Source organism: Malaya genurostris, chromosome 2 (genome assembly GCF_030247185.1).
Source record: "Malaya genurostris strain Urasoe2022 chromosome 2, Malgen_1.1, whole genome shotgun sequence".
In the NCBI taxonomy this organism is placed as follows: Eukaryota; Metazoa; Arthropoda; class Insecta; order Diptera; family Culicidae; genus Malaya; species Malaya genurostris.
In genome coordinates, this window is record NC_080571.1 from 210254622 (window position 1) to 210281648 (window position 27027).

General features: G+C 37.9%; 1 protein-coding gene across 2 annotated transcripts; it reads left to right on the forward strand.

Moving 5' to 3' along the window:
* The first annotated feature begins 629 nt into the window (after positions 1-629).
* LOC131427344 (protein argonaute-3) lies at positions 630-25198 on the forward strand. Of its 2 annotated transcripts, none has more exons than XM_058590442.1 (7): positions 630-647; positions 21459-22071; positions 22132-22713; positions 22784-23972; positions 24051-24198; positions 24274-24522; positions 24592-25198. In XM_058590442.1, exons 2-7 carry the CDS (start codon positions 21483-21485, stop codon positions 24676-24678), a joined length of 2844 nt encoding a protein of 947 aa, XP_058446425.1. In that variant the 5' UTR covers positions 630-647; positions 21459-21482; the 3' UTR covers positions 24679-25198. The 2 variants fall into 2 exon arrangements, with proteins under 2 accessions (XP_058446425.1, XP_058446426.1); XM_058590443.1 differs by lacking the exon at positions 630-647 and adding an exon at positions 20571-20710.
* The last annotated feature ends 1829 nt before the right edge of the window (positions 25199-27027 follow it).

Below are 27027 nucleotides of genomic sequence, written 5' to 3' on the forward strand. Positions count from 1 at the left end.
TGATAGAAAAAACTGCTGTAATTTGAATGAAGAAACTCATTAATATAATACCTACCTCCTTAAAATCTATTCAAGCCTTTCCGGATCGGTTCCGCGCACGAATGTCAATATTCTCCCACACGTTTCACTTCGAGTATTCACACTTGTCTGGCACCGTTTTGTGTCGGTACTGAACCGGACAAGTGTGAATACACGCATTGAAACGTGTGAAAGAATATTGGCGTCCGCGCACGGAACTGTGCCGGACCAAAAGGATACTTCTAATCGACAATTACCCCACTGCTTTGCAACCAGGCAACTGCTATTTTCCACAATTTTCTACCTCATTCCATTATCAGGCTCTAGGACAATCATGAGTGTCTAGCTATTGTTTCGTACTCTATTGTTCTTGAGGCCCGTGGTATTCTTCGACTTACAATCAACTGCCTGAAATCAGTCCACTTTTGAAATCCTATTGCTTCTTTAGTTCAATACCAACAGTTCACACGTACAGGTCGTTGACATTTGAAGGCGCGAATAATTTCTGAAGAATTTAGTGGTGTTTAAAAGTGATTACTGTATTATTCCAAGCTTTGTAGCTTTGAAAGCTGCCTATGCCTTTGTGCTGAAACACGCGCAATCAATTAAAGAATTGAAAGGAATACTGTGTAAGTACTACTGAAACTACTGTAAGTACTATTGGTGTGATTAAAAGGAAACCAAATGTGTTTGATTTTGTTTAGTCGCCATTTTGGATTTCGGCATTATTTCTTCATCAATGCAGGAGTTCAAGAAATTCAGTTGTTTTTTTTAGCTATACTAAAATATGCAGTTTTAGCGTATCAAGCATATTGTAAACAACATATGAAACCGAAAACAGATATTTTCATTTTAAATGTGTCTTCGTTCATTGTAAAATCGATTATGTGATACACACTATTGAAGCGACGACAAGTATCCATTGGATTATTTTGACCGTATTGTGTGCGAGGAATCAAGTCCATTTTCCGCAATAATCTTCCCGGAATATAGAGATAGAGTTTCTTCAAAAGCATGGGGAAATCGATGTTATTTGGAAGCAAGTTGAATACAAAGCCGTCGAAAGACTGACATCCATTCTGGTGTCCGATGGCTTCACCGCTGCCAGACATACACCTCAAACGATACAACCGTATCCACCAGGATTTCCCCTCATCGATTCCACGATGTAAAATACCTGGTGATCACGTTTTTCTATGTGTTAGTGCGGTTGTCATTTTATTTTGGAATAACAGAGAGACGTGAAGAAGAAAACACATAAACAAATGACGTTTCGGGAGTTGCTTTTATGAAAATATTTAGAGTTGGTTCTGTTTGCGAAAATATTGACAGTGAAATGCGGTGTTTTGTTCCGGGATGTTTCAATCGTTTTCATCACCTGCATTTGAAATGCCACCCACAGCACAATCACTCCATTATTCATAATAACTGTAATAGATACCACAGTGCGATCCGCCAAATCCTTCCTCCAACGAAATGAACAGAATCGGATGTGTGTAAAATTTTCTATATTTCGACGTTACCTTGCAAGTCCTTGAAGAAAAAATGTCCAGATTTTCAATTCGTGCCAAAGATTCGCCAGGCTGCGCGACAACTGGAATAACTTAGAAGTGAAATCCCGATCTGAAATGGTCGTTTGTTTATGTTTACATGCTTGAATCCCGGCGCGCCATACTTAATTTCGTGAGAAAATTACCAACACAACCAAAACTGTCTTATTACGCCACCAGTGTATTTTACGTCGTGCATCGATTCTGAGGAAGACATGGCTGCTATCCACGCTCTTTGAACATAACTCATGGTTTGAGTTGCGATTACTCAAATTCATAAACTGGAACAATATGTCAAAATTTGAGTATGGATTTGAGTAAAATAAACTCATTGCCATGAGTTCTCTCACATTTGAGTGAAAAAATACTTCTTGCAGTTCAGTGCGTTTTCATTCTCGGAATATTCTTATCGAAATAAAGAATGCAAGAATACGTCGTTTTTCATTGCCGTTTCTAGATCCGGTTTTGAGAATATGAATCAACGTCAATCATAGATGTTTTGTGGTTTCAATTATGCTTAGTGAAAATCGCAGGATAAGGATACCAAAATAATTCAACTTTGACTCCAAACCGTTCAAAAGGAAACGGGTTTGAATCACTATTTTGCGCATTCAAAAGAAAGAAGAATAACTTTGTATATGAAATTAACGAAGAAAAATTTCTTCATTTGAGAACAAGGAACTCAAATTTTGAACAAAATATTTTTGTCTTATTTTGAGTAAAAATTACTCAAGTTTTGACAATTTCGTCCCTTAACGCAAAAATGAGTAAATAGGTGGTAACTCAAGTTTAGAGTACGTGCACTTTTTATGAATTTAAGTGATGTGTCACTCAATTTTGAGTTATGTTCAATGAGAGTGTACACCACCTATCTACACGGAACCGCAAATCAACCTAATTTTAAGTACATTCCACCCAATTTGGGGGTTTTCGTTCAATAAACTAATTTTAGGTAAAGTGGCTCTAGGTAGTTTTCGTAAGACACGTGCAAAAAAAATCTTAAAGATGGGTTATATTTACTCTACAGTTGAGTCGTATTGACTCAATTTCAAGTTAATACGGTTTACTTAATTTTAGCTTATTGAACGAAACTCTCGCTGTTGGGTGGTTTTGCTCTTTGTATTTTGACAACAATTGAAGGAGTGAATGAAAGGAAGTACTCAAAATTAAGTAAAAAGAAGTCAAATAATAGGTAGTTTTTATTTTTCGTGTACTCATTTTTGAGTTAAGAGTCGAAGCTGTCAAAATTTGAATGTTTTTCACTCATAATAAGAAAAGAATATTTTTTCAAAATTTGGTAAGTTTAACTCAAAATTTAAGTTCTTTGCACTAAAAAATAAAGATTTTTTTCTTCGTTAATGTTTATATACATGGATTTCAAGTTAATGTCATTTTTCTTTCTTTTAAATGGAAATCGCAAAAAAAATATTCAAAACTATTTACTTTGGATCGGTTTGGATTTACTTTCGACGTTTCATTTAGCATAATTAAAACCACGAAATTCCAACTATGATTGATGATTTCTGGATTCAAAAACCGGATCTTGAAACTGCAATGAAAAACGACGTATTCTTGCATTCCTAAATTCGATTAGAATATTCCGATAATGAAAACGCACTGAACTGCAAGAAGCATTTTTTTCACTCAAATGTTTGAAAACTGAACGCTTGCTCTAATGTATGAACAAATGCGAAAGAACTCATGGTCTGAGTAAATTTTACTCAAATCTATAATCAAACTTTGACATATTGTTCCTGTTTATAAATTTGAGTAATCGCAACTCAAATCATGAGTTATGTCCAAAGGGCGTGTATCTACCCTACATTGAGTACAATGAGTGTTACGCAATTTGGGGTAAATATGCTTTTCGTAAAATTTTAGTAGAACTTATTATCTTTTGTTAACATTTGTAAATATGTGGAAAGTACGAAATATTATTCAACCCAATGATGTTTAAATAAATTGATCCAAAAACTTTTGAAAAATAACTACGTTTTATTGCAATCCCCTCATGCAATAGGTTTAATTCAATGTTTTTTTTTCAAACATGTATCCGTAACAGTCTTGCTTCTCTCAGTATCAATCCACCAAGCAACCACAAACGGGAAGTTGGAAATCTGTTCATATTTCAAACGTATTTTCATTGCATAATGTAAAAATGCATTTTAATGTATTTCACTTTCCAGCTAGAGCCTGACACGACTCGCTGTCTATAACACTTTTAATTCCATCCATCCGAAAAAACTTGAAAACGTCGGGTGGCGCGGTTAAGTTACTTTGACTCATAAGATTTTAAATTCTACTCATTTTAGACATCTGTTCGCAATGGCCCTTATTACCGGTATAACTACACGATTAAAACCAACCCGAATAAAAAATATTGTAGAAAAACGATACGATTTGCTGTTACAAAACCTCCCACAATTTTGCTTTGATCATTGAGAATTATTTTAATGTATTGTTACACACTATTCAATTAATTTTGAATATGCTTTTTACAATAGAATGTATAGGTTGTTAAGTATCGTAACAATTCAAATCATAAAATTTTCTCATACATGTTTTCTTGGAAAACCATCAAATGTACAGTTTTGCATATTGTTTGAAACACCACGTGTACAATAACTTCAATTGTAGAATCGTAGAAACAATATATTGAATCGTTGGAAATGAAAAAAATTTTGTCAAGATACAATAAAATGTATTGTAACCCATATATCTAATTGTGAATCAATTATTTATGCTAGAAAGTCAATGGTTTATTTTTAACGGGACAAGATTTCCAACCATTTAGTATATTGTTTCTACGATTGTACAATTGAACTTATTGTACACGTGGTGTTTCAAACGATATGAAAACTTTACTTTTGATTGTTTTCCAAGAAAACATGCATGAGAAAATTTTATGATTTGAATCGTTACGATACTTAACAACCTATACATTCTATTGTAAAAGGCATGTTCACAATTAATTGAATAGTGTATAACAATACATTAAAATATTTTTCAATGGTCGAAGCAGTGTTGCGAAAATATCAAATAATCAAATCTCACCGCTGCAGAAAATCATGCGCGATTTTCGACAGCGATTATCACTATCTACAATATCAATGATAATTGTGATCACTCGAAGTGAGTATGGAAAATATCACACCCCGTCCAATATCACCATAGTGATGTTTCGTAAACTCACACATGATTATAAATTATCATCATTGAAAATCATTCTCACAATTATCAGCCATGCAAAGATTTTCACTATCACATGGTGATATTCAATGAGGTGAGTGAAGTTTTGAAAATCAATTTCAACCAAATCTTATCATGCAGTATGATTATTTTTGGAATGGGTGGTGTCGAATCTCGATGTCTGAAGTAATTTGAAATTGTTGATAGTGAAATTCGGTTCGTAAAAATTCATCTAAACCCATGGCAATATGGATATTTTTGAAACGGGTATGATGAGTAGATGTTAAATATCGATGTCTGGAGTCATTTTGAAATCCAAGATGGCGGCTCTCGGATCATGAAAATTCATCTGAAACCATGCAATATGGGTATTTTTGGAACGGGTACGATGAGTAGATGTTGAATATTGGTGTCTGAAGTGATTTTGAAATCCAAGATGGCGGCTTTCGGTTCATGAAAATTCATCTGAAACCATGCAATATGGGTATTTTTGAAACGGGTACGATGAGTAGATGTTGAATATGGGTGTCTGGAGTCATTTTGAAATCCAACATGGTGGCTCTCGGTTCATGAAAATTCAACTAAACCCATGCAATATGGGTATTTTTGGAACGGGTATGATGAGTAGATTTTTTTTTTTTCATAAATACGTTTATTTCTTAAGGCAGTTTACATAAGTTTTTCTTCGCCGTAGCATCACTTTTACATAATATTCTTATCCTAATTTAATTCTAACATAGTCACAACGTTTTAAATTTATTAAAACATATTCTCTTATAGCTTAAATATCATCTTAGGTAACTCGTCATTAATTATGAAATCTACTCGGATATATTATTTGAACCAAACGATTACCTTCTATAAATTATAAAATAAGCTGTTTTTTTTGACATTTTGTTGATAATTTCATAAACTGTTTCGAGTTTGTGTGTATCATTACATAATTTTTATTCTAATTTAGCTATTGGATGAACTCATGGACGCAGCTGGGATCAGAGCTAAGTCTTAAAAGGGGCCTTTATTAAATTGAAACTCCAATTTTCTTTATGAAATGATAAATAAGTTTCATGTATGAAAGGTCACGACAAGCAAGAATGTCTCGAACTGGGATATTGGATAGTCTACCTTGGGTACGCAAAGAATTTATTAGTTGAGATCTGACATCACGATACTCCACGCATGTCCAAACGACATGATCAATATCCCGATAACCTTCGCCACAAGCACAATGATTAGTCTCGGAGAGCCCAATTCGAAGGAGATGTGCATCTAACGTGTAGTGATTGGACATGAGTCTGGACATCACACGAATGAAATCCCTACTCACATCCAGTCCCCTGAACCATGCCTTTGTCGATATATTCGGAATAATTGAGTGCATCCACCGACCCAGATCATCTCTATCCCAAGAAGCTTGCCAGCTGGCAAGTGTTCTTTGGCGAGACGAGCTATAGAATTCGTTGAAAGCAATCGGTCGCTCATAAATTTCACCCTCAATAGCACCACGTTTGGCTAAAATATCGGCTCTTTCATTGCCAGGAATGGAGCAATGAGCCGGGACCCAGACTATAGTGATTAGATAATTATTGTTCAATATGTCGTTCAGGCACTGTTTTATTTTGCCCAGGAAAAACGGTTCAGTCTTGCCAGTCATGTTTGAGCGAATGGCTTCAATTGCACTCAGACTATCTGTGAAGAGGAAATAATGGTTTGGAGATAATGTGACGATTACACTCAAACTATAATGAACTGCTGCTAGCTCTGCTATATAAACAGATGCAGGTTCTTGAAGCCTAAATGAGGCCGAAACATTATTGTTGAACATACCAAACCCTGTCGCTTCTTCAATTCGCGATCCGTCCGTGTAAAACATTTTCTCAGAGTCAATATGCCTGAACTTACTTGAAAATATTTTTGGGATTTCCGTCGAGCGTAGGTGATCCGGGATTCCACGCACTTCGCGCTGCATGGATGTGTCGAAAAATAAAGTTGAGTCAGGGACATTTAGGAGGCTGACATGGATAGGAATATATCTTGAAGGGTTGATTTCCTGTGACATATGGTTAAAATATACTGTCATGAATTTTGTTTGAGATCGAAGCTCGACTAGTCGTTCGAAATTATTAATTACCATGGGATTCAGCACCTCACATCTTATTAGCAGGCGTGATGAAAGCTCCCAAAATCGATCTTTTAATGGAAGAACTCCCGCCAGAACTTCAAGACTCATTGTATGTGTTGAATGCATGCAGCCTAAGGCAATTCGCAAACAACGGTACTGAATTCGCTCAAGTTTGATAATATGAGAGTTTGCAGCGGAACGAAAACAAACGCATCCATATTCCATCACTGAAAGTATCGTTGTTTGATACAATTTTATTAGATCTTGCGGATGAGCACCCCACCAAGATCCTGTTATTGTTCGAAGAAAATTTACTCTTTGTTGGCATTTCGTTATCAGATACCTAATGTGTCCTCCCCACGTGCATTTGGAATCGAACCACACCCCGAGGTATTTAAAAGTTAAAACCTGTTGGATCATTCTTCCCATCATATGGAGCTGAAGCTGCGCGGGATCATGCTTTCTTGAAAAGACGACTAACTCTGTTTTCTCCGCAGAGAATTCGATACCAAGATGAACAGCCCAAACGGACAAGTTATCTAAGGTATCTTGCAATGGTTTATGCAGATCAATAGCTTTGGGTCCAGTAACTGAAACCACGCCATCATCTGCCAATTGTCTTAGTGTACATGGGGTTACAAGACAGCTGTCAATGTCATTCACGTAAAAATTATAAAGGAGCGGACTGAGGCATGAGCCTTGCGGTAGACCCATGTAGCTAATTCTGAATGTTGTCAAATCGCCATATGAAAAATACATGCGTTTCTCTGACAAAAGGTTGTGCAAATAATTATTTATAACCGCTGGGAGTCCATGTTGGTGGAGCTTGTCTGAAAGAACATCAATGGAAACTGAATCAAATGCTCCTTTAATGTCTAAAAATACAGATGCCATTTGTTGCTTTTGAGCGAAGGCAATTTGGATGTCAGACGAAAGTAATGCAAGGCAATCATTCGTCCCTTTATTTCTACGGAAGCCAAACTGAGTATCTGACAACAAACCGTTCGTCTCGACCCAAGTGTCGAGACGTCGTAGAATAATTTTTTCGAACAATTTTCTGATGCAGGACAACATCGCAATGGGTCTATATGAGTTGTGATTGGAAGCTGGTTTCCCCGGCTTTTGAATGGCGATAACTTTCACTTGTCTCCAGTCAGGTGGAACAATATTTTGCTCAAGAAACTTGTTGAACAATTCCAACAAACGTCTTTTTGCGAGGTCGGGCAGATTCTTCACCAAGTTGAATTTAATTCTGTCCAACCCAGGAGCGTTATTGTTACAAGACAAGAGTGCTATAGAAAATTCCATCATTGAAAATGGGTTATTAATAAAACCATTATTTGGAGGAGATTCCCTTATAATGCTCTGCGTAGGAACAGAATCTGGGCAAACTTTCCTAGCAAAGTCAAATATCCATCGGTTCGAGTATTCATCACTCTCATTGCCCACGTTACGATTCCTCATTCGTCTGGCCGTGTTCCAAAGAGTGCTCATTGAGGTTTCTCTTGACAAACCTTCGACAAAATGTCTCCAATAGCTACATTTTTTGGCTCGAAGTATGCTCTTGTACTTGGTTTCTAAAGCCATAAGTTTTTCAAAATTCTGAGGAGTTCCTCCTCCCCGTTTTAGAAACGTCTTGCAAGCATTTTGTTTTGCGAGTTTAGCCTCTGAGCACTCTTTGTCCCACCAGGGGTTGGGAGGCCTTCTGTTAGTCGTTGGCCCAGGAAAGCGTTTAGTTTGGGATTGTTCTGCTGCCTCCAGAATCGAACAAATGAGGAAGTCATATTCTTCAAGTGGAGGGAGCTCTTCCATTGAATTCAAAATACTAGAGATACTACTTTGGTATTTAACCCAGTCGATATTTTTTGTCAAATCATATGGAATACTAGCTGAAGTAGCAATGCAATTGCTATTGCTAATTGAGATGATGATTGGTAAATGATCGCTACCGTGTAAATCAGGCAATATTTTCCAGGTGCAATCTAGTCGAATTGATGTTGAGCAAAGAGATAGATCTAATGCACTTGGGCGTGCAGGAGGTCTTGGGATCCGTGTCATGCTACCCATATTTAATACCGTCATGCTAAAATTGTCACAAATGTTTTGTATTAAAGATGATCTGCTATCATTGTAAACGGAACCCCACATCATTCCGTGCGAATTTAAATCCCCCAGAATCAATCGTGGAGCAGGAAGGGCTTCAACCATTTCATTAAGCTGTCGCTGTCCAACTTGTGCTTTTGGAGGAATATAAACCGAAGCTATGCAAATATCTTTGCCTTTAATGTTTATTTGGCAAGCAATAACTTCTATACTAGAAGTTGAAGGGATGTTTAATCTATAAAAGGAATAGCATTTCTTAATTCCCAAAAGCACTCCACCATACGGAGAGTCTCTATCGAGACGTATAATGTTAAAATCATTAAAATTTAAAGCTATGTTTGAAGTAAGCCATGTTTCGCATAAAGCAAATACATCACATTTTTGGCTATGCAATAAAATTTTAAATGAATCAAGTTTTGGCATGATACTTCGACAATTCCACTGCAGGACAGTGATTGTATCATTTGCGGCGGGTGATAAATTATCCATCAAAAGATACAAAACCTGAGACAATTGGCCATTGAGCTGATAACTGCTTAAAAAAATTTCTAGCTATTGGAAGGAATGCCATTATGAGGGTCTTTAAGGGTTCAGATATATTGAATGCTGAGAAAATCCATTCAACAATTTCCGAAAACTTCAGTAATCCTGTTGGTGGCTGTGAAATGGAGCCCACTGGATTATTATCTTTTTCTGTACTAGATCCTGGATTGGTTTGTGAATTTGACAAACCAGGAGGCACAGTCTTTGGTTTTGACTTTTTTTGTTTAACACGGGGATCTTTTTTTGAAGATGAAATTTTAGGTGTCTTTTTTGGTAATTTGGAAGAAGACTTCTTTCTCTTAACTGACCCTTGGGTAGTGATAAACGAATTACCTTCACTATTTTCGTCAGAGTCAGAGTCCTCTGGTTCCTCTAGATTTGAAAACCCGTTTTCGGTTTCCAAAGGGGGGACATCAATGACCGTTTTAAGCATTTCTGCATATGTGCGCTTAGACCGTGCTTTTAAAGAAAGCTTAATTTTGTCTTTGTGTACTTTAAATGCAGTGCATACTGAAATATCCTCATGAGGACTTTCTCCACAATAAATACATTTTTCAATATCCTTGTTGCAATCATTATCTTTATGAGGCCCTTCACACTTAATACATTTTGGTTTATTACTACAGTAAGTAGCTGTGTGGCCGAATTTTTTGCAGTTCGTACAATTCATTACATTTGGAACAAAAAGCCGAACAGGGAGGCGAATTTTATCGACATAGACATGGGACGGCAACGCAGACCCGGCAAATGTCACTCGAAACGAGTCTGATGGGCGATAAACTTTCTTTCCCTCTTCATGAACTACTGAGTACAGTTGTTTGCACTCCAGTATTTTCACACCCTCAAGCATAGAGTTCTTGAAACGACCAACACCATGCTTGAGTAAATCATCTACCGAAAGACTCGCTTCGGTAACAACACCGTCAATTTCGACATCTTTGGAGGGTATGTAAACTTTATACTCTTTGTTGAAATGTTCCGAAGAGACAATATCATTCGCGTGTTTCAAATTATTTACCACAACACGAATTTTATCGTTATTTACTTTTATGATCTCTTTGATTGAAGAGTATCGTGATGTCAAACCTTTATTAATTTGTAAAATGTTTAATGGCTTTGATATACGTCTAAAAAAGACTATCCAAGGCCCAGAAGAGCTCTCCTGATATTTTTTCGTTCGTGGGGGTATCGGATTCATGCTAGGATTTACGTCCATGGATTCATCCATCACATTAAAATTTTTAATCAAACTTTAAATAAAAAATGAAACCAACACTACACAGTACTCAATCAAAAGGAAAAGAAAAAACTTCTACCTTGAAATTGTTGTCTATCTCCGTTGCACTGCCGTGTAGATTCTCGTTGCTCTAGATGTTCTTGTTGGCTGCTGATTGTTGGATGTGATGCTACTGCTACCTGACATCCACACGATTTCCGATTCTCTTTTGTCTTCGCCAGCTGTAACCAGCGCAGGTCACCGGTGTATACCTGCGTGTTGTATGGCAGTGGAAAGACCGAGTTGTCTTGTCTCCTTCTTCCTTGTGCTCCGCACCGATATGCTTCTGCACCGAAGTGCCTTCGCACAGGTGTGCCTTTGCACTCTCCTGCTTCTATGTGCCTTTGCACTCTCCTTCTACGATGTGCCTTTGCACTCTCCTGCTCAGCACTTGTGGCTGTATATTGAGGCCTGGGTAGAGCTTGGGAAACGCCTTTTGTTGTTTCCTTCACCAGCTTGGCCCAGCACTAGGGCTCTCTTATGCAGCACGACTATACGTTTTAACGGCTGCTGCCAACAGGTCTCTACCTGTAGTTCAACCGTTGTCGTATTTAACGCGTGTAAACTAACCAGCGTTGTTAAACTGTACGCTTCTATACACAACCTTCTCGGTTGAACGGCTATTACTGAATGATGATGAGTAGATGTTGAATATTGATGTCTGGAGTCATTTTGAAATCCAAGATGGCGGCTTTCGGTTCATGAAAATTCATCTAAACCCATGCAATATGGGTATTTTTGGAACGGGTATGATGAGTAGATGTTGAATATTGGTGTCTGAAGTGATTTTGAAATCCAAGATGGCGGCTTTCGGTTCATGAAAATTCATCTGAAACCATGCAATATGGGTATTTTTGAAACGGGTACGATGAGTAGATGTTGAATATGGGTGTCTGGAGTCATTTTGAAATCCAACATGGTGGCTCTCGGTTCATGAAAATTCAACTAAACCCATGCAATATGGGTATTTTTGGAACGGGTATGATGAGTAGATGTTGAATATTGATGTCTGGAGTCATTTTGAAATCCAAGATGGCGGCTTTCGGTTCATGAAAATTCATCTAAACCCATGCAATATGGGTATTTTTGGAACGGGTATGATGAGTAGATGTTGAATATTGGTGTCTGAAGTGATTTTGAAATCCAAGATGGCGGCTTTCGGTTCATGAAAATTCATCTGAAACCATGCAATATGGGTATTTTTGGAACGGGTACGATGAGTAGATGTTGAATATTGGTGTCTGAAGTGATTTTGAAATCCAAGATGGCGGCTTTCGGTTCATGAAAATTCATCTGAAACCATGCAATATGGGTATTTTTGGAACGGGTACGATGAGTAGATGTTGAATATGGGTGTCTGGAGTCTTTTGAAATCCAACATGGTGGCTCTCGGTTCATGAAAATTCAACTAAACCCATGCAATATGGGTATTTTTGGAACGGGTATGATGAGTAGATGTTGAATATGGGTGTCTGGAGTCATTTTGAAATCCAACATGGTGGCTCTCGGTTCATGAAAATTCAACTAAACCCATGCAATATGGGTATTTTTGGAACGGGTATGATGAGTAGATGTTGAATATTGATGTCTGGAGTCATTTTGAAATCCAAGATGGCGGCTTTCGGTTCATGAAAATTCATCTAAACCCATGCAATATGGGTATTTTTGGAACGGGTATGATGAGTAGATGTTGAATATTGATGTCTGGAGTCATTTTGAAATCCAAGATGGCGGCTTTCGGTTCATGAAAATTCATCTAAACCCATGCAATATGGGTATTTTTGGAACGGGTATGATGAGTAGATGTTGAATATTGATGTCTGGAGTCATTTTGAAATCCAACATGGTGGCTCTCGGTTCATGAAAATTCAACTAAACCCATGCAATATGGGTATTTTTGGAACGGGTATGATGAGTAGATGTTGAATATTGATGTCTGGAGTCATTTTGAAATCCAAGATCAGCAATAAAAATATACTACGAAAGTAAGAAAATTGTTTGAAGTGATAGATTAAACATAGCAAATTTTCGAAAATATGTATAATTGGATTGTGTTAGTTTTCAATCGCCAATCATTTGGTTGACAGCAACCAATTTGATGTCAACAATTCGACTACCAGAATGCTCAACAAACGAGTTCCTTACTTTTCCCAAGCTTTAGAACAGTAGTATTGGTTCAAGTGCAATATTTGCAGAACTGTCGATGATAAATTTTTGATAGTGATTCTTAAATAAATGGCTGCTTTCGCACAATGAATTCAAATCTACAATACCGTCTCGAAGTGTTGCACTAATTTTTCAAAGAAAATTGTCCGTTTTTATTCGAAATTTGAAAAAAATTACCTCTATAAACAAACGGTAAGTAATGTCGGAAACATTACTGCAAAATCGACGTTAATGCGCAATAGCCTGCACAGTTGTCTTCTAGTAGACCTACAAGCTTATGAAATTAGAATTTAGAGATGCAGATTATAGCGACAAAATTACAAGGTTGTGTAGCAGATACTACCAATCACGGTGACGTTTAATATTTTCAATTCACACTTAATGCCATTTAATATATAGTAAATGGTTAATTGATGAGTGTTACTTGCCGCTAGATGACACTCAACTCCCGAAAAAGTTAAAACTCCGTGGTTTTCACTTCAGTTTTGGTGGGTAAAACACGGTGATAGATTGCATTCACGAGAATAAAATACCAACACCAAAAAAGAACTTCCATGCACTGTCCACCCTTCTGGCATCAGTTGTAGTTTCTTTCCTCTTTCAAATTCATCATTTCTCCGTTTTTAACAACAAAAATATTGAATGCAACACTGGAACCTGCAGAAAAATCCGACCGAAACACAGCGAAACAACGCAGAGCAACAAAGAAATACAATCGCACGCGACGAGCGTTCTACACAAACTAAGTTCAAATTTTTCGAAAAATTTTCATAAACTAGAAGTTCACATTTTGGATATCAAAATGACTCCAGACATCGATAATCGACACCTACTCATCATACCCGTTCCAAAAATACCCATATTGCATGGGTTTAGTTGAATTTTCATGAACCGAGAACCACCATGTTGGATTTCAAAATCACTTCAGACACCAATATTCAACATCTACTCATCATACCCGTTCCAAAAATACCCATATTGCATGGTTTCAGATGAATTTTCATGAACCAAGAGCCGCCATCTTCTATTTCAAAATGACTTCAGACACCAATATTCAACATCTACTCATCATATCCGTTCCAAAAATACCCATATTGCATGGTTTCAGATGAATTTTCATGAACCAAGAGCCGCCATCTTCTATTTCAAAATGACTTCAGATACCAATATTCAACATCTACTCATCATATCCGTTCCAAAAATACCCATATTGCATGGGTTTAGTTGAATTTTCATGGACCGAGAGCCACCATGTTGGATTTCAAAATGACTCCAGACATCAATATTCAACACCTACTCATCATACCCGTTCCAAAAATACCCATATTGCATGGGTTTAGTTGAATTTTCATGAACCGAGAGCCGCCATGTTGGATTTCAAAATGACTCCAGACATCAATATTCAACACCTACTCATCATACCCGTTCCAAATATACCCATATTGCATGGGTTTAGATGAATTTTCATGAACCGAAAGCCGCCATCTTGGATTTCAAAATGACTCCAGACATCAATATTCAACATCTACTCATCATACCCGTTCCAAAAATACCCATATTGCATGGGTTTAGTTGAATTTTCATGAACCGAGAACCACCATGTTGGATTTCAAAATCACTTCAGACACCAATATTCAACATCTACTCATCATACCCGTTCCAAAAATACCCATATTGCATGGTTTCAGATGAATTTTCATGAACCAAGAGCCGCCATCTTCTATTTCAAAATGACTTCAGATACCAATATTCAACATCTACTCATCATATCCGTTCCAAAAATACCCATATTGCATGGGTTTAGTTGAATTTTCATGGACCGAGAGCCACCATGTTGGATTTCAAAATGACTCCAGACATCAATATTCAACATCTACTCATCATACCCGTTCCAAAAATACCCATATTGCATGGGTTTAGTTGAATTTTCATGAACCGAGAGCCGCCATGTTGGATTTCAAAATGACTCCAGACATCAATATTCAACACCTACTCATCATACCCGTTCCAAAAATACCCATATTGCATGGGTTTAGATGAATTTTCATGAACCGAAAGCCGCCATCTTGGATTTCAAAATGACTCCAGACATCAATATTCAACATCTACTCATCATACTCGTTCCAAAAATACCCATATTGCATGGGTTTAGTTGAATTTTCATGAACCGAGAGCCGCCATGTTGGATTTCAAAATGACTCCAGACATCAATATTCAACATCTACTCATCATACCCGTTCCAAAAATACCCATATTGCATGGGTTTAGTTGAATTTTCATGAACCGAGAGCCGCCATGTTGGATTTCAAAATGACTCCAGACATCAATATTCAACACCTACTCATCATACCCGTTCCAAAAATACCCATATTGCATGGGTTTAGTTGAATTTTCATGAACCGAGAGCCGCCATGTTGGATTTCAAAATGACTCCAGACATCAATATTCAACATCTACTCATCATACCCGTTCCAAAAATACCCATATTGCATGGGTTTAGTTGAATTTTCATGAACCGAGAGCCGCCATATTGGATTTCAAAATGACTCCAGACATCAATATTCAACACCTACTCATCATACCCGTTCCAAAAATACCCATATTGCATGGGTTTAGATGAATTTTCATGAACCGAAAGCCGCCATCTTGGATTTCAAAATGACTCCAGACATCAATATTCAACATCTACTCATCATACTCGTTCCAAAAATACCCATATTGCATGGGTTTAGTTGAATTTTCATGAACCGAGAGCCGCCATGTTGGATTTCAAAATGACTCCAGACATCAATATTCAACATCTACTCATCATACCCGTTCCAAAAATACCCATATTGCATGGGTTTAGATGAATTTTCATGAACCGAAAGCCGCCATCTTGGATTTCAAAATGACTCCAGACATCAATATTCAACATCTACTCATCATACCCGTTCCAAAAATACCCATATTGCTTGGGTTTAGTTGAATTTTCATGAACCGAGAGCCGCCATGTTGGATTTCAAAATGACTCCAGACATCAATATTCAACACCTACTCATCATACCCGTTCTAAAAACACCCATATTGCATGGGTTTCGTTGAATTTTCATGAACCGAGAGCCGCCATCTTGGATTTCAAAATGACTCCAGACACCAATATTCAACACCTACTCATCATACCCGTTCCAAAAATACCCATATTGCATGGGTTTAGATGAATTTTCATGAACCGAAAGCCGCCATCTTGGATTTCAAAATGACTCCAGACATCAATATTCAACATCTACTCATCATACCCGTTCCAAAAATACCCATATTGCATGGGTTTAGTTGAATTTTCATGAACCGAGAGCCGCCATGTTGGATTTCAAAATGACTCCAGACATCAATATTCAACATCTACTCATCATACCCGTTCCAAAAATACCCATATTGCATGGGTTTAGATGAATTTTCATGAACCGAAAGCCGCCATCTTGGATTTCAAAATGACTCCAGACATCAATATTCAACATCTACTCATCATACCCGTTCCAAAAATACCCATATTGCATGGGTTTAGTTGAATTTTCATGAACCGAGAGCCGCCATGTTGGATTTCAAAATGACTCCAGACATCAATATTCAACACCTACTCATCATACCCGTTCTAAAAACACCCATATTGCATGGGTTTCGTTGAATTTTCATGAACCGAGAGCCGCCATCTTGGATTTCAAAATGACTCCAGACACCAATATTCAACACCTACTCATCATACCCGTTCCAAAAATACCCATATTGCATGGGTTTAGATGAATTTTCATGAACCGAAAGCCGCCATCTTGGATTTCAAAATGACTCCAGACATCAATATTCAACATCTACTCATCATACCCGTTCCAAAAATACCCATATTGCATGGGTTTAGTTGAATTTTCATGAACCGAGAGCCGCCATGTTGGATTTCAAAATGACTCCAGACATCAATATTCAACACCTACTCATCATACCCGTTCTAAAAACACCCATATTGCATGGGTTTCGTTGAATTTTCATGAACCGAGAGCCGCCATCTTGGATTTCAAAATGACTCCAGACACCAATATTCAACACCTACTCATCATACCCGTTCCAAAAATACCCATATTGCATGGGTTTAGTTGAATTTTCATGAACCGAGAGCCGCCATGTTGGATTTCAAAATAACTCCAGACATCGATAATCAACATCTACTCATCATACCCATTCCAAAAATACCAATATTGCATGGGTTTTGATAAAATTTTACGAACCGAAATTCACTATCATCAATTTCAAATAACTTCAGACAATGATTTTCGACACCACCCGTTCCAAAAATAATCATACTGCATGTTAAGATTTGGTTGAAATTGATTTTCAATACCACACTCACCTCACGGAATATCACCATGTGGTAGTGAAAATCGCGCATGGGTGATAATCGTGATAATGCTTTTGAATGATAATCATGTGTGAGTTTACGAAACATCGCTAAAGTGAGATTGAACGGGTGATGATTTCCCCCATACTCAGCGGTGATATTTGATGTTTTGAAAATTTCGCACACCGATATTAAGTGATAATCGTTTTCTAATATCATTCTCAGAATATCAAATGATTTTCTTCATGATGTTCGGCGATGATTTTGTAAGTGATAATCACCAACAATTATTATCGGCGATAATAACTGATTTTTGATATTTTGAGAATGATAATGCCAACACTGGGTCGAAGCAAAATTGTGGGAGGTTTTGTAACAGCAAATCGTATTGTCTTTCTACAATATTTTTTATTCGAGTTGTTATGGCATAACACTTTGGGCAAATTCACATTTACCCATATCCGTTATCTAAAATTGTGGAGATGCACTTTAGTTAATTTTTGTAGGTTTTGACCCAAAACCTGCCTGTGCAAAATCTGTGCACGTTTTCCGTTCCATAATAGCTGATCGGAATCGTTTTGGTGAGCAAAAAAAAGGTCTCGCTACTTCCAATCGCTCTGTCCGGTTCTCAGTTTTCCCTAGCAAACGCTTTCGTTTGGAGCTTATTGCCAGTCCCTGTGATCGATTTCAGAAATTTTAAAAATCTGTGCAGAAAATTGAAAATCTCTGCAGGTTTGTTAGGTTATTAGCAACGCTGTTTCATTACGTATGGGTTGATCTATTTTAGATCTACGACTAAACCATGTCAATCACCACGCTGAGATCTAGTTCTATTGAAAAGCACAAATTTGAAACAGATTTAAAACTGTCGATGAATTTGTTTCATATTAATGAATATTTGAAACACCAATAGTACACTATTTTATATTTCTTACGTGAGTGTGGGTAGCGAAATGTCAAAGTTTCGAATTACATATCAGAAATTGTCAACATAAGCAGGAAATGTTTTGCACTGAATAGTACAATATCATTTAAAAGCACTGTAGCTCACTATCATCGAGAAATTTTCTCTAGAAGTTCGTGACAAAACTTTATATCGTTTTCGAAATTATTTATTCTGTTTATTTGTTTCTGTTTTGAAACATCACAGTGAGTTGACATAACACCAATACATTCCCAAGTAACAATTTTAATATTAATAAATACTTGTAGCTGTCTTTAATGCTACATAATAAATCTTGCATTAAAACTTTAAACTCCACGAAAGCCCACTGAAAACCTCTATAAGAGCATGTTCCTGCCAAGTGGACCATTCTTCATAAGGTTTATAAAGCAAAGTGAAGAATTAGCATAAACCTGCGTTAAAACTCCAAATTCAAGAAAATTTTGGAACCAGCTTTACGATCAACATTTAATTTATTTGGATGGAATGAATTCCACCATGAATAAACTGACGTTTTGATAATATTTTTCTTGACTACGTGTGTGTCATGTCTACTTTGAATGCAATCAGTAAGAATATATTAGTTCATTTTTTAACGGTTTGAGGCTTTTTCCGAACGTAAAAACTTCATGCGCTTTTATTTTTATCGTGAATGTAAAGATAAAAATAAGAATTATAACTAATTGCCTTTAAATAAATGCGGTTTTTGCGAAAGTCTTCATGATTTATGAAAATTATTTTTGTTATTCATCGTCATTTTTATATAAAACTATTTCGTGGCGTTCAAACTTGTGCATATATTCTTAAAACGAATCATGAGTCCATCATATTTCCTCGTTTTTGCATTTCGAAATTTATTTGATGTCAATAAATGCTACGGTATAGGACATCATAATGGCGGCCACGAAATTTTTTTTAATGCAAATTACGCTTAACCCAAGAAGCAATAAATCAAATAGCCCACAACAAATGTGTCATAAATGTACTTCAGAACCCTCAAATTGGCTCTGAGTGAAACTGTCATCCAATGAACACGCACACACACAAAACTAGATTTATGAAAGAATTTTACTGACAATAATGTTTTAAAGAAAATGTTTGAAAGCATTATTAAGAGTGTTTGCATGGTTTTATTCTAGTACACATTGTTTTATTTTTAGTCCAGTTGTTAGTCTGGGTGAAAAGTTTTATAGAAGCTTTCAAAACTATGATATTACTTGTCAAAAGAGACATTTATTATAGTCGTCATAAAACAGGTAGTGATTGAAAAATCAGTTACAAAACTCCTATAAATGACAATCAAATCCATTAGGCATTCGAATTGTTACTTGGGATTAACAGATAAATGTAGAACAGATTTTGAATCTTCGCGTTGAGATCATCAGAGCAAATTCAGCACCTAGCGGTTCTATATGGAAGATTTATAATAGAACAGATACTGGAATGAACGTATCCCCAGCAAGCCGTTCTAGTTTTATTTATTCGGCCAGTTCTTCTGTCACATTTAAAACTGGTCTACGATGCCGTTCTATTTTTTGTATATTTGAAACACGAGTAAAACACTGCTGGGGCTGCCAATTTCTGGATTTTATCCAGATTTAAATATTGTAACTGACATAAATTATGCCTCTAGAACTATAGAACACTACTGAATATGCCCTCAAGCTCGAGTTTTATTTTTAACAGTTTTAAATTCGACGACAGCCTGTCATTTTAGAACACACTCTTACCAGCCGCTACCTAATTTTGGGTCAAAACCTACCCAAATTAAATAAGGTGCATCTCCTCAATAGCGGCCCTTACACGAGCATTATTGTTGTCATTTTTAATGATGACTAAGTAATGATGTATTTCAAATTTGATATAAATCTCGTCATTACTGCACCATTACACGTGCATGAAAATGATATTATTTTTTAGTAATGACATTTTTAATGACTCGTGTAAGGCCGCTAATTTTGAGTTACGAGTGATGATCTCAAAATTTAGGTGAATGTAAGTTTAGTACAAGTGTTATGCCATAACAAAGCATGCTATCCATTTTTACCGATCAACTTAAAGTTTGAGTAGATTACAATCTAATTTTGGGTAGTTTATAGAAGAGCTCGACAATGAGTGATTTCTCCTAAAAAATATAGGTAGAAATGATTTTCAGTGCAGATATCCATCACAGAGTTGCGAATGTCTTACACAATTAAACCTAGGTGGTCACCAGTGCATTCAACATCAAGGTTTGTTAGTGAGTGCTCACACTGCTCACTGAAATCGGCGCTCATCACTCACACTCGCGTACCGGCCATTCTTTTATTTGACGAATATAGTCAGTCGCTCGTTTTGCATTTCACAACTGCGTGCTGAAATTTGCATCCTCGTTTTAATAAGTTGCATCTAGTTTAGAAACCTAAACTTGTTAGAAACTCGTGTGCTTGAGCCAGTAAGTTATATCAATTAATATGTTTTTATGTAATATTTTCGACACTAGCTATTAGTAGATTACAAATTTCTGTATGTCCAGAATGCGTTCGCATTACTCGATTGAAGTCCCAAATTTCAGCGAAAAAATAATTCGAGCAGTTTGTTTACTTGTTGCAGTAGAAGCTGCCACTTGAACCGTATCAGAAAAAACTGACTGTTTCTTTATCAGCATTAAGTTGAAAAAAAAAACAATTCGTTCCGGTGTTCTGATTGTACTAGCAATTAGGAGGAAATATTGTTTTTACTCTGGAGCAAGCAGAAATGTTGGTCGGTTCGATTTACCGTCCTGTCAGTTACAAATAGAAAAAAGCAAATAAAGAATAAATTAAGGCTGGTATGCACCTGTACATTATAATCATCGAAGCAAAATCTCGAATTTTAAAAGAGAATGTGGTCTTGACATTGTAATTGTAAACTTTCAATATGTAACTTAATATTTTTCTAGTATTCTAACAACCCTATTTAATCCCATTGACTGCAATGTTCCAGTGGCGAAACTGTTCCAGTTCTCCGACCCTAACTGTTGTCAAATCCATACATTTGATAGCAGTACGGTTCGAAGTTGAGTTGGGATCACTAACAAAATCACTTAGGATTGCTTGTCCGACATAACGCATATAAAAGAAAAGTTATTTTACGGATTGTAAATTTTTGAAGTTTACATTCGTTTCAATTGATGCTTTTAAAGTTTTTTTCAAATATTTTAGGTGCTGTAGTTGAATGACGGCAGAATGTCATCTCGTCTAAATTTAGTGCGAACTTTTCTCAGTCAGTCGAGCTCATCTGGCGATGCCGATCGCTCATTGCCACTTTCGGGTGGAACCCCCAGCGAAGGGGTTGATAGCGGGTTTCAAACACGTACACCGGACAGCACTCCGACAACGCAGCGCAAAGTTATCGGGCGTGGTCAATTGACATCCGGGATAGGAACTACCATCGCTACCGGCATCGGAACGGGAACATCTTCCGAGTCCGATCAACAATCAAGCATTGCCACCGCTGCTCCATCGACTTTGGGACGGGGACGGGCTCAGTTCATTCAAGCGCTTATTCGACAACCGCTGGAATCGACACGATCGGTTGTGTCTGAAGATGCCAGTTCCGTTGTCTCGGCCAGAATTTCTACAATCGGTGGTGGACGAGGACGGTTCATTCAGCAGTTGCTAAATACGGCTCAGGATGTGTCGGGTGTGGTTACACCAACATCTAACGGGAGCAAGAAAGATTCAGATCTGTCGGAGAAAATGTCTCAGGCCACGATCAGTGCGGTAGAAACTATCGACGTGGAGAAGGCTCCTCTCGTGAAGACGGGAACAAAAGGTTAGTTTTGTGTGTTATTGTGAGTCTCAGAATCATAGCCGATGTATGAAATATTTTTAGGAACTCCTGTTCAATTGATGACCAACTACATCCGCATTGCATGTGATCCGGATCGTGGAATCTACGAGTACGAAGTTCGTTTTTCGCCTGAAGTCGATTCGAAGGCTTCCCGTGCTCGATATATCGCTCAACATGCAAATGTGATTGGCAACGCTAAAACCTTCGACGGGGTTAAACTGTACCTGCCGAAGAAACTGCCCAACGCGGATACCATTCTCTACGCGAACAATCCTGTAGACGGCCATCAAGTTACAATAAAGATTATGTATAAGCGCAAGCAAAGAATGAGCGAAAACGTTCAGTTCTACAACATTCTGTTCCAAAGGATAATGAAAGTTCTCAAGATGGTCGAAATGGCTCGTAAGAATTTTGACCCCTCGGCACCGAAGTTGATTCCTCAGCATCGGTTGGAAATTTGGCCGGGGTACGTGAGTGCGGTGGATGAATACGAAGGTGGGCTGATGTTAAATTTGGACGTTTCCCATCGCGTTCTACTCCAAACGACCGTCCTTGATCATATCAAAACTTTGGCTCGAGCAAATCCGCAGGATTACAAAAATATGTCCACAAAGTCGTTACTCGGTAAATGGTTTGATTGTAGAAGATGATGTGTTATTGTTTCTCAACTTTTTGTGGATTTTTTATTTTGTAGGTGCGGTTATCTTGACTCGTTACAATAACAAAACTTACCGCATCGATGACATTCTGTTCGATCAGAATCCAACTATGACATTCCAGGCAAGCGGCAAGGATATTTCTTACATTCAGTATTACAAGCAACAGTACAACATTGACATTCAGGATTTGAAGCAGCCGTTGTTGATTCACCGCAAGGAGCGCCGCGTGGCTGGCCAGGATAAACCACAGGAGATGATGATGTGCCTTATTCCGGAAATCTGTTACCTGACTGGGCTGACGGACGAAATGCGAAGCGATTTCAAAGTAATGCGGGACATTGCTGCCTTCACTCGGGTGTCGCCGAATCAACGTTGGAATAGTATGAAGCAATTTTGCCGAAATGTCAATGAAAACCGTGAGGCTCGAGAAATCTTGGAAGTTTGGGGACTGAAGTTGGACATGGATCCATTGATAATGCAGGGCAGATGTTTCGACGAAGAAAAGGTCATCTTCGGGAATGCTCAGATTGGTGTTGGCAGGAACGGTGATTTCAATCGTGCTGTCACCAGTAACCATATGTTACAAGTGGTTAACATTCGGAACTGGCTGCTGATCCACACGGCAAAGGATATCAAGATAGCTAGGTCTTTTATGGATTGCGTCGATCGAAGTTGCCGCCCAATGGGTATCCAGATTGTTCCGCCACAAATTGAAGTACTGAACTCCGATCGAACGGAACAGTATGTTCAAGTTTTACGCACGAAAATAAATCAGGACACGCAAATCGTGGTTATCATTTGTCCAACATCCCGAGACGATCGATACGCTGCCATTAAGCGAATCTGCTGCTCGGAGATTCCGGTGCCTTCGCAGGTCATCAATGCTCGAACGCTTAGCAATGAGGCAAAGAATCGAGCAATCGTACAGAAAATTATTCTTCAGATGAACTGCAAACTGGGAGGCACGTTGTGGAGCATTAAGATTCCGTTCAACAACGTCATGATTGCTGGCATCGATACCTATCACGATCCGAAGCAGAAGAGCAGCTCGGTATCGGCTTTCGTGGCCTCACTGAACGGTGAATACACCCGATGGTACTCGCGGGCTTGCATTCAAAATAAAAAAGAAGAGTTCATGAATGGGCTATGCGCGTCACTGGAAAAATCTTTGAAGGCATACCAGAAATTGAACTGCGTTTTACCCGCAAAGATCATCATTTTCAGGTGAATTATTATCCCTTCCCTTATTTCTTTTATATATGATTTTATTAAATCTTTTACCCAAACGTTCCTCTTTCGCAGAGATGGTGTCGGTGATGGTCAGCTGAAGATGTGCGCAGAATACGAAATACCTCAATTGCAGGAGGCTTGCAAACTACTGGCACCCGACTATTGCCCTGAGTTTGCTTTCATCGTAGTTCAAAAACGCATCAACACCCGAATGTTCCGAGTGAGTCAAATGCATTGCCCTTTGAAGAAAAATCGGCGCGATCATTGATTGCATTTTTTTTTTAATTTCCAACAGGTCGACGCATCTAACCTGGACAATCCAAACCCGGGAACGGTACTCGATCACACCGTGACCAGGCGGCATCATTTCGACTACTTCCTGGTACCGCAATCCGTCCGACAGGGCAGTGTTTCGCCGACCCATTACATCGTGGTCCACAATCAACCGGACTATTGCCCGGACATTCTGCAGCGACTCAGCTACAAACTGTGCTATTTGTACTATAACTGGCCCGGAAGTGTGCGAGTTCCAGCTTGCTGCCAGGTCAGTATCTTACTCAAGATGACGTAACTTTAGATCTTGATGTTTTATTCGTTCTTTCTTTGTTTTCAGTACGCACACAAAATGGCCTATCTGATAGGTCAATCCGTGAAACGCAATCCCGACGAGATTTTGAACGATAAGCTTTTCTACCTGTAGGAAACGAGTCCCGTTGTTTGTTTTCTCATTTTCATTTCTCATTCATCAGGAGCATTAGAGTTGATTTCCTTTTTTATCCTACGTTTTATCTGCAAAGTTATGAGATCAAATCCCATGACCATGACCATAAAGCTGACTTGTTAAGTGTCTTAGAATTTAGTGAGTAGCTTAGTATTTCACGTGAGAGAATCGATGCCAAATTTGAGAGAAACTATTTTTTTAAATCTCGTTTTGTTTGCTAATGGATCATTGAGTCGTACTATTGTATTTGAAGATTGCCTACGATCTACAAGGACTGGCTCTATTTTTTTTAAAGAAACGTTCTTCAATGATTCATTGAAGATTTTGTGAATTGCTGTTAAACAGAAAACGAAGAAATTATTGTTTTTGTTTTCATATATTGGTGTTAACTCTTTGAAATCATAACTATTATATAACCGAATCTACGAGTCCAGTGAGGTAACATCAATGCAATAAACATAGTCATGATGTCAAACAGTTGATATCATCAATCATGAAATTCTATTTTTATTTACATGTATCACTTAAATCTTAAATCACGGGTCGGTAAGTAAAACTAAAAATTATTTCTGTTGTGAATACGACTTACTTTACTATGGGGTGCCTTTTCAAAATTAGCCATATGGAAGAATGGACAGAACTTAATCGTGAATATCTCGACTTGTATTAAGGGCAGCAACATAATTCTCTCACTATTTCATCAAAAATATGATCAGGAATTTACGATAATATTTTGAACAGTGTGAGAACCAGTCATCTGACACCGGTATGTGAGCACCAGCCATTTGAAAGTACACCAATTACGTTGAGCCCCTCGCGTTTCGAGCCCCAAACACTGCGATGTTTTGATACTCATCGCGATTCTCAAATTGTGAAAATTATCTATACTTGGTGTCCCAAAACACAGTCTGCTGTATTTTTACTGAACCGACAAGTTATTGTGAGAGAGTCGACCCAAAATTCACTAATTTTCGTACACTAATGCCCCGTTTACACTTCTGCTGGCTGCCAGCATGCTGGTGTCAGTGTACTGCCCTCTGAGGAAAAAAACGTTCAACGGTGGTCCTTCGTTGGTCTAATACTTTGGATCATTGGACCACAGTTGAACGTTTTTTCCTAAGAGGGCAGTACACTGACACAAGCATGCTGGCAGCCAGCAGAAGTGTAAACGGGGCATAAACGAGGTAAACCGTAAAGCAATTGCATTACTAATTGTTTGGTTACGTTTGAATCAGCTGATTTTGAAGTTCCGATTTTTATCTCATCAAGATGGCGTCGTGACAGGGGCCCGGTGAGAACTATAAACAACTCAAAAATTAAATTGTGCCCCTTCTGCGTGGTTAATAACCTCAAACGCTCAGTTCGCAGCTCTCATTTGGACTTCAGTCGTCCGGTGGAGCAGATGGCAATGAAAGCAGGCCTTTTGCGTGGTATAAAGCCTCAAACGCTTATGTAGTGTTTTCATTTGGACTTGAATCGTCGGATGGAGCAGTCGTCAATGCTTTCATTTGGACTTCGGTCGTCAGATGGAGCAGTCGTCAATAATAAGAGCAGACCTTTCGCGTGGCATGAGGCCTCAAATCGTCGGGAGCAGCAGTCGTCAATGCTTTCATTTGGACTTCGGTCGTCAGGTGGAGCAGTCGCTAGTAATAACAGCAGACCTTTAGCGTTGTACAAAACCTCAAACGCTCCGGTCGCAGAGCCAGTTTTTCTTTCGAAGAAGATCGATTACTGTTGGTGGTCGTTTGCATTGGAGCAAAATACAACGGAAAATGGACAACAATGTGGAACATTATGCAAAATCAGCCCTTCTAATAGCTCTAAATGTTACCCAAAGAACTATAAAGATTGCTTCTTTGTAAATCGATAATTAAAATTATCAGTGTAGTGCAAATCTAAGATAATTTGATCGGTTTTTTGCAATTTTCTAAATGCTGAATTCTAAATTCAGTTCTAAATTCGCAACAGTGTTTAAAATCGTTTATATCAAATCAGTGTATAATATCTTAGAAAATTATACAATGTGGCTCTTCTGGGATGCCAGAAATTAATCTTTTACTAAAATATTGAAATCCGAAATGAAATAATCGATATCAAAATTCTCTAAGGTGCCATTCAGAAGCATAATTTTATACCCAAAGAATTAGGCGAAATTTTACTTCACTATACTGTATACGGCCCATTTTTCAACCAGTTGTAGTTTGTAGTGAAATTTCTGCAGATTTGCTATATAAAATATAGCACCGGCGCAGAAGCCATTCATTTCGAATTTGGCTGTCGTCATCGTGTTCATTATGGTGCGATCGAAGAATCTCCAAGCGAAATACT

Coding starts and splice junctions, on each gene's coding strand:
- LOC131427344 (XM_058590442.1), top strand. CDS start 21,483: ATGTCATCTCGTCTAAATTTAGTGCGAACTTTTCTCAGTCAGTCGAGC. Junction 23,973..24,050: donor GCAAAGATCATCATTTTCAG/GTGAATTATTAT, acceptor CCTCTTTCGCAG/AGATGGTGTCGGTGATGGTC. Junction 24,523..24,591: donor GAGTTCCAGCTTGCTGCCAG/GTCAGTATCTTA, acceptor CTTTGTTTTCAG/TACGCACACAAAATGGCCTA.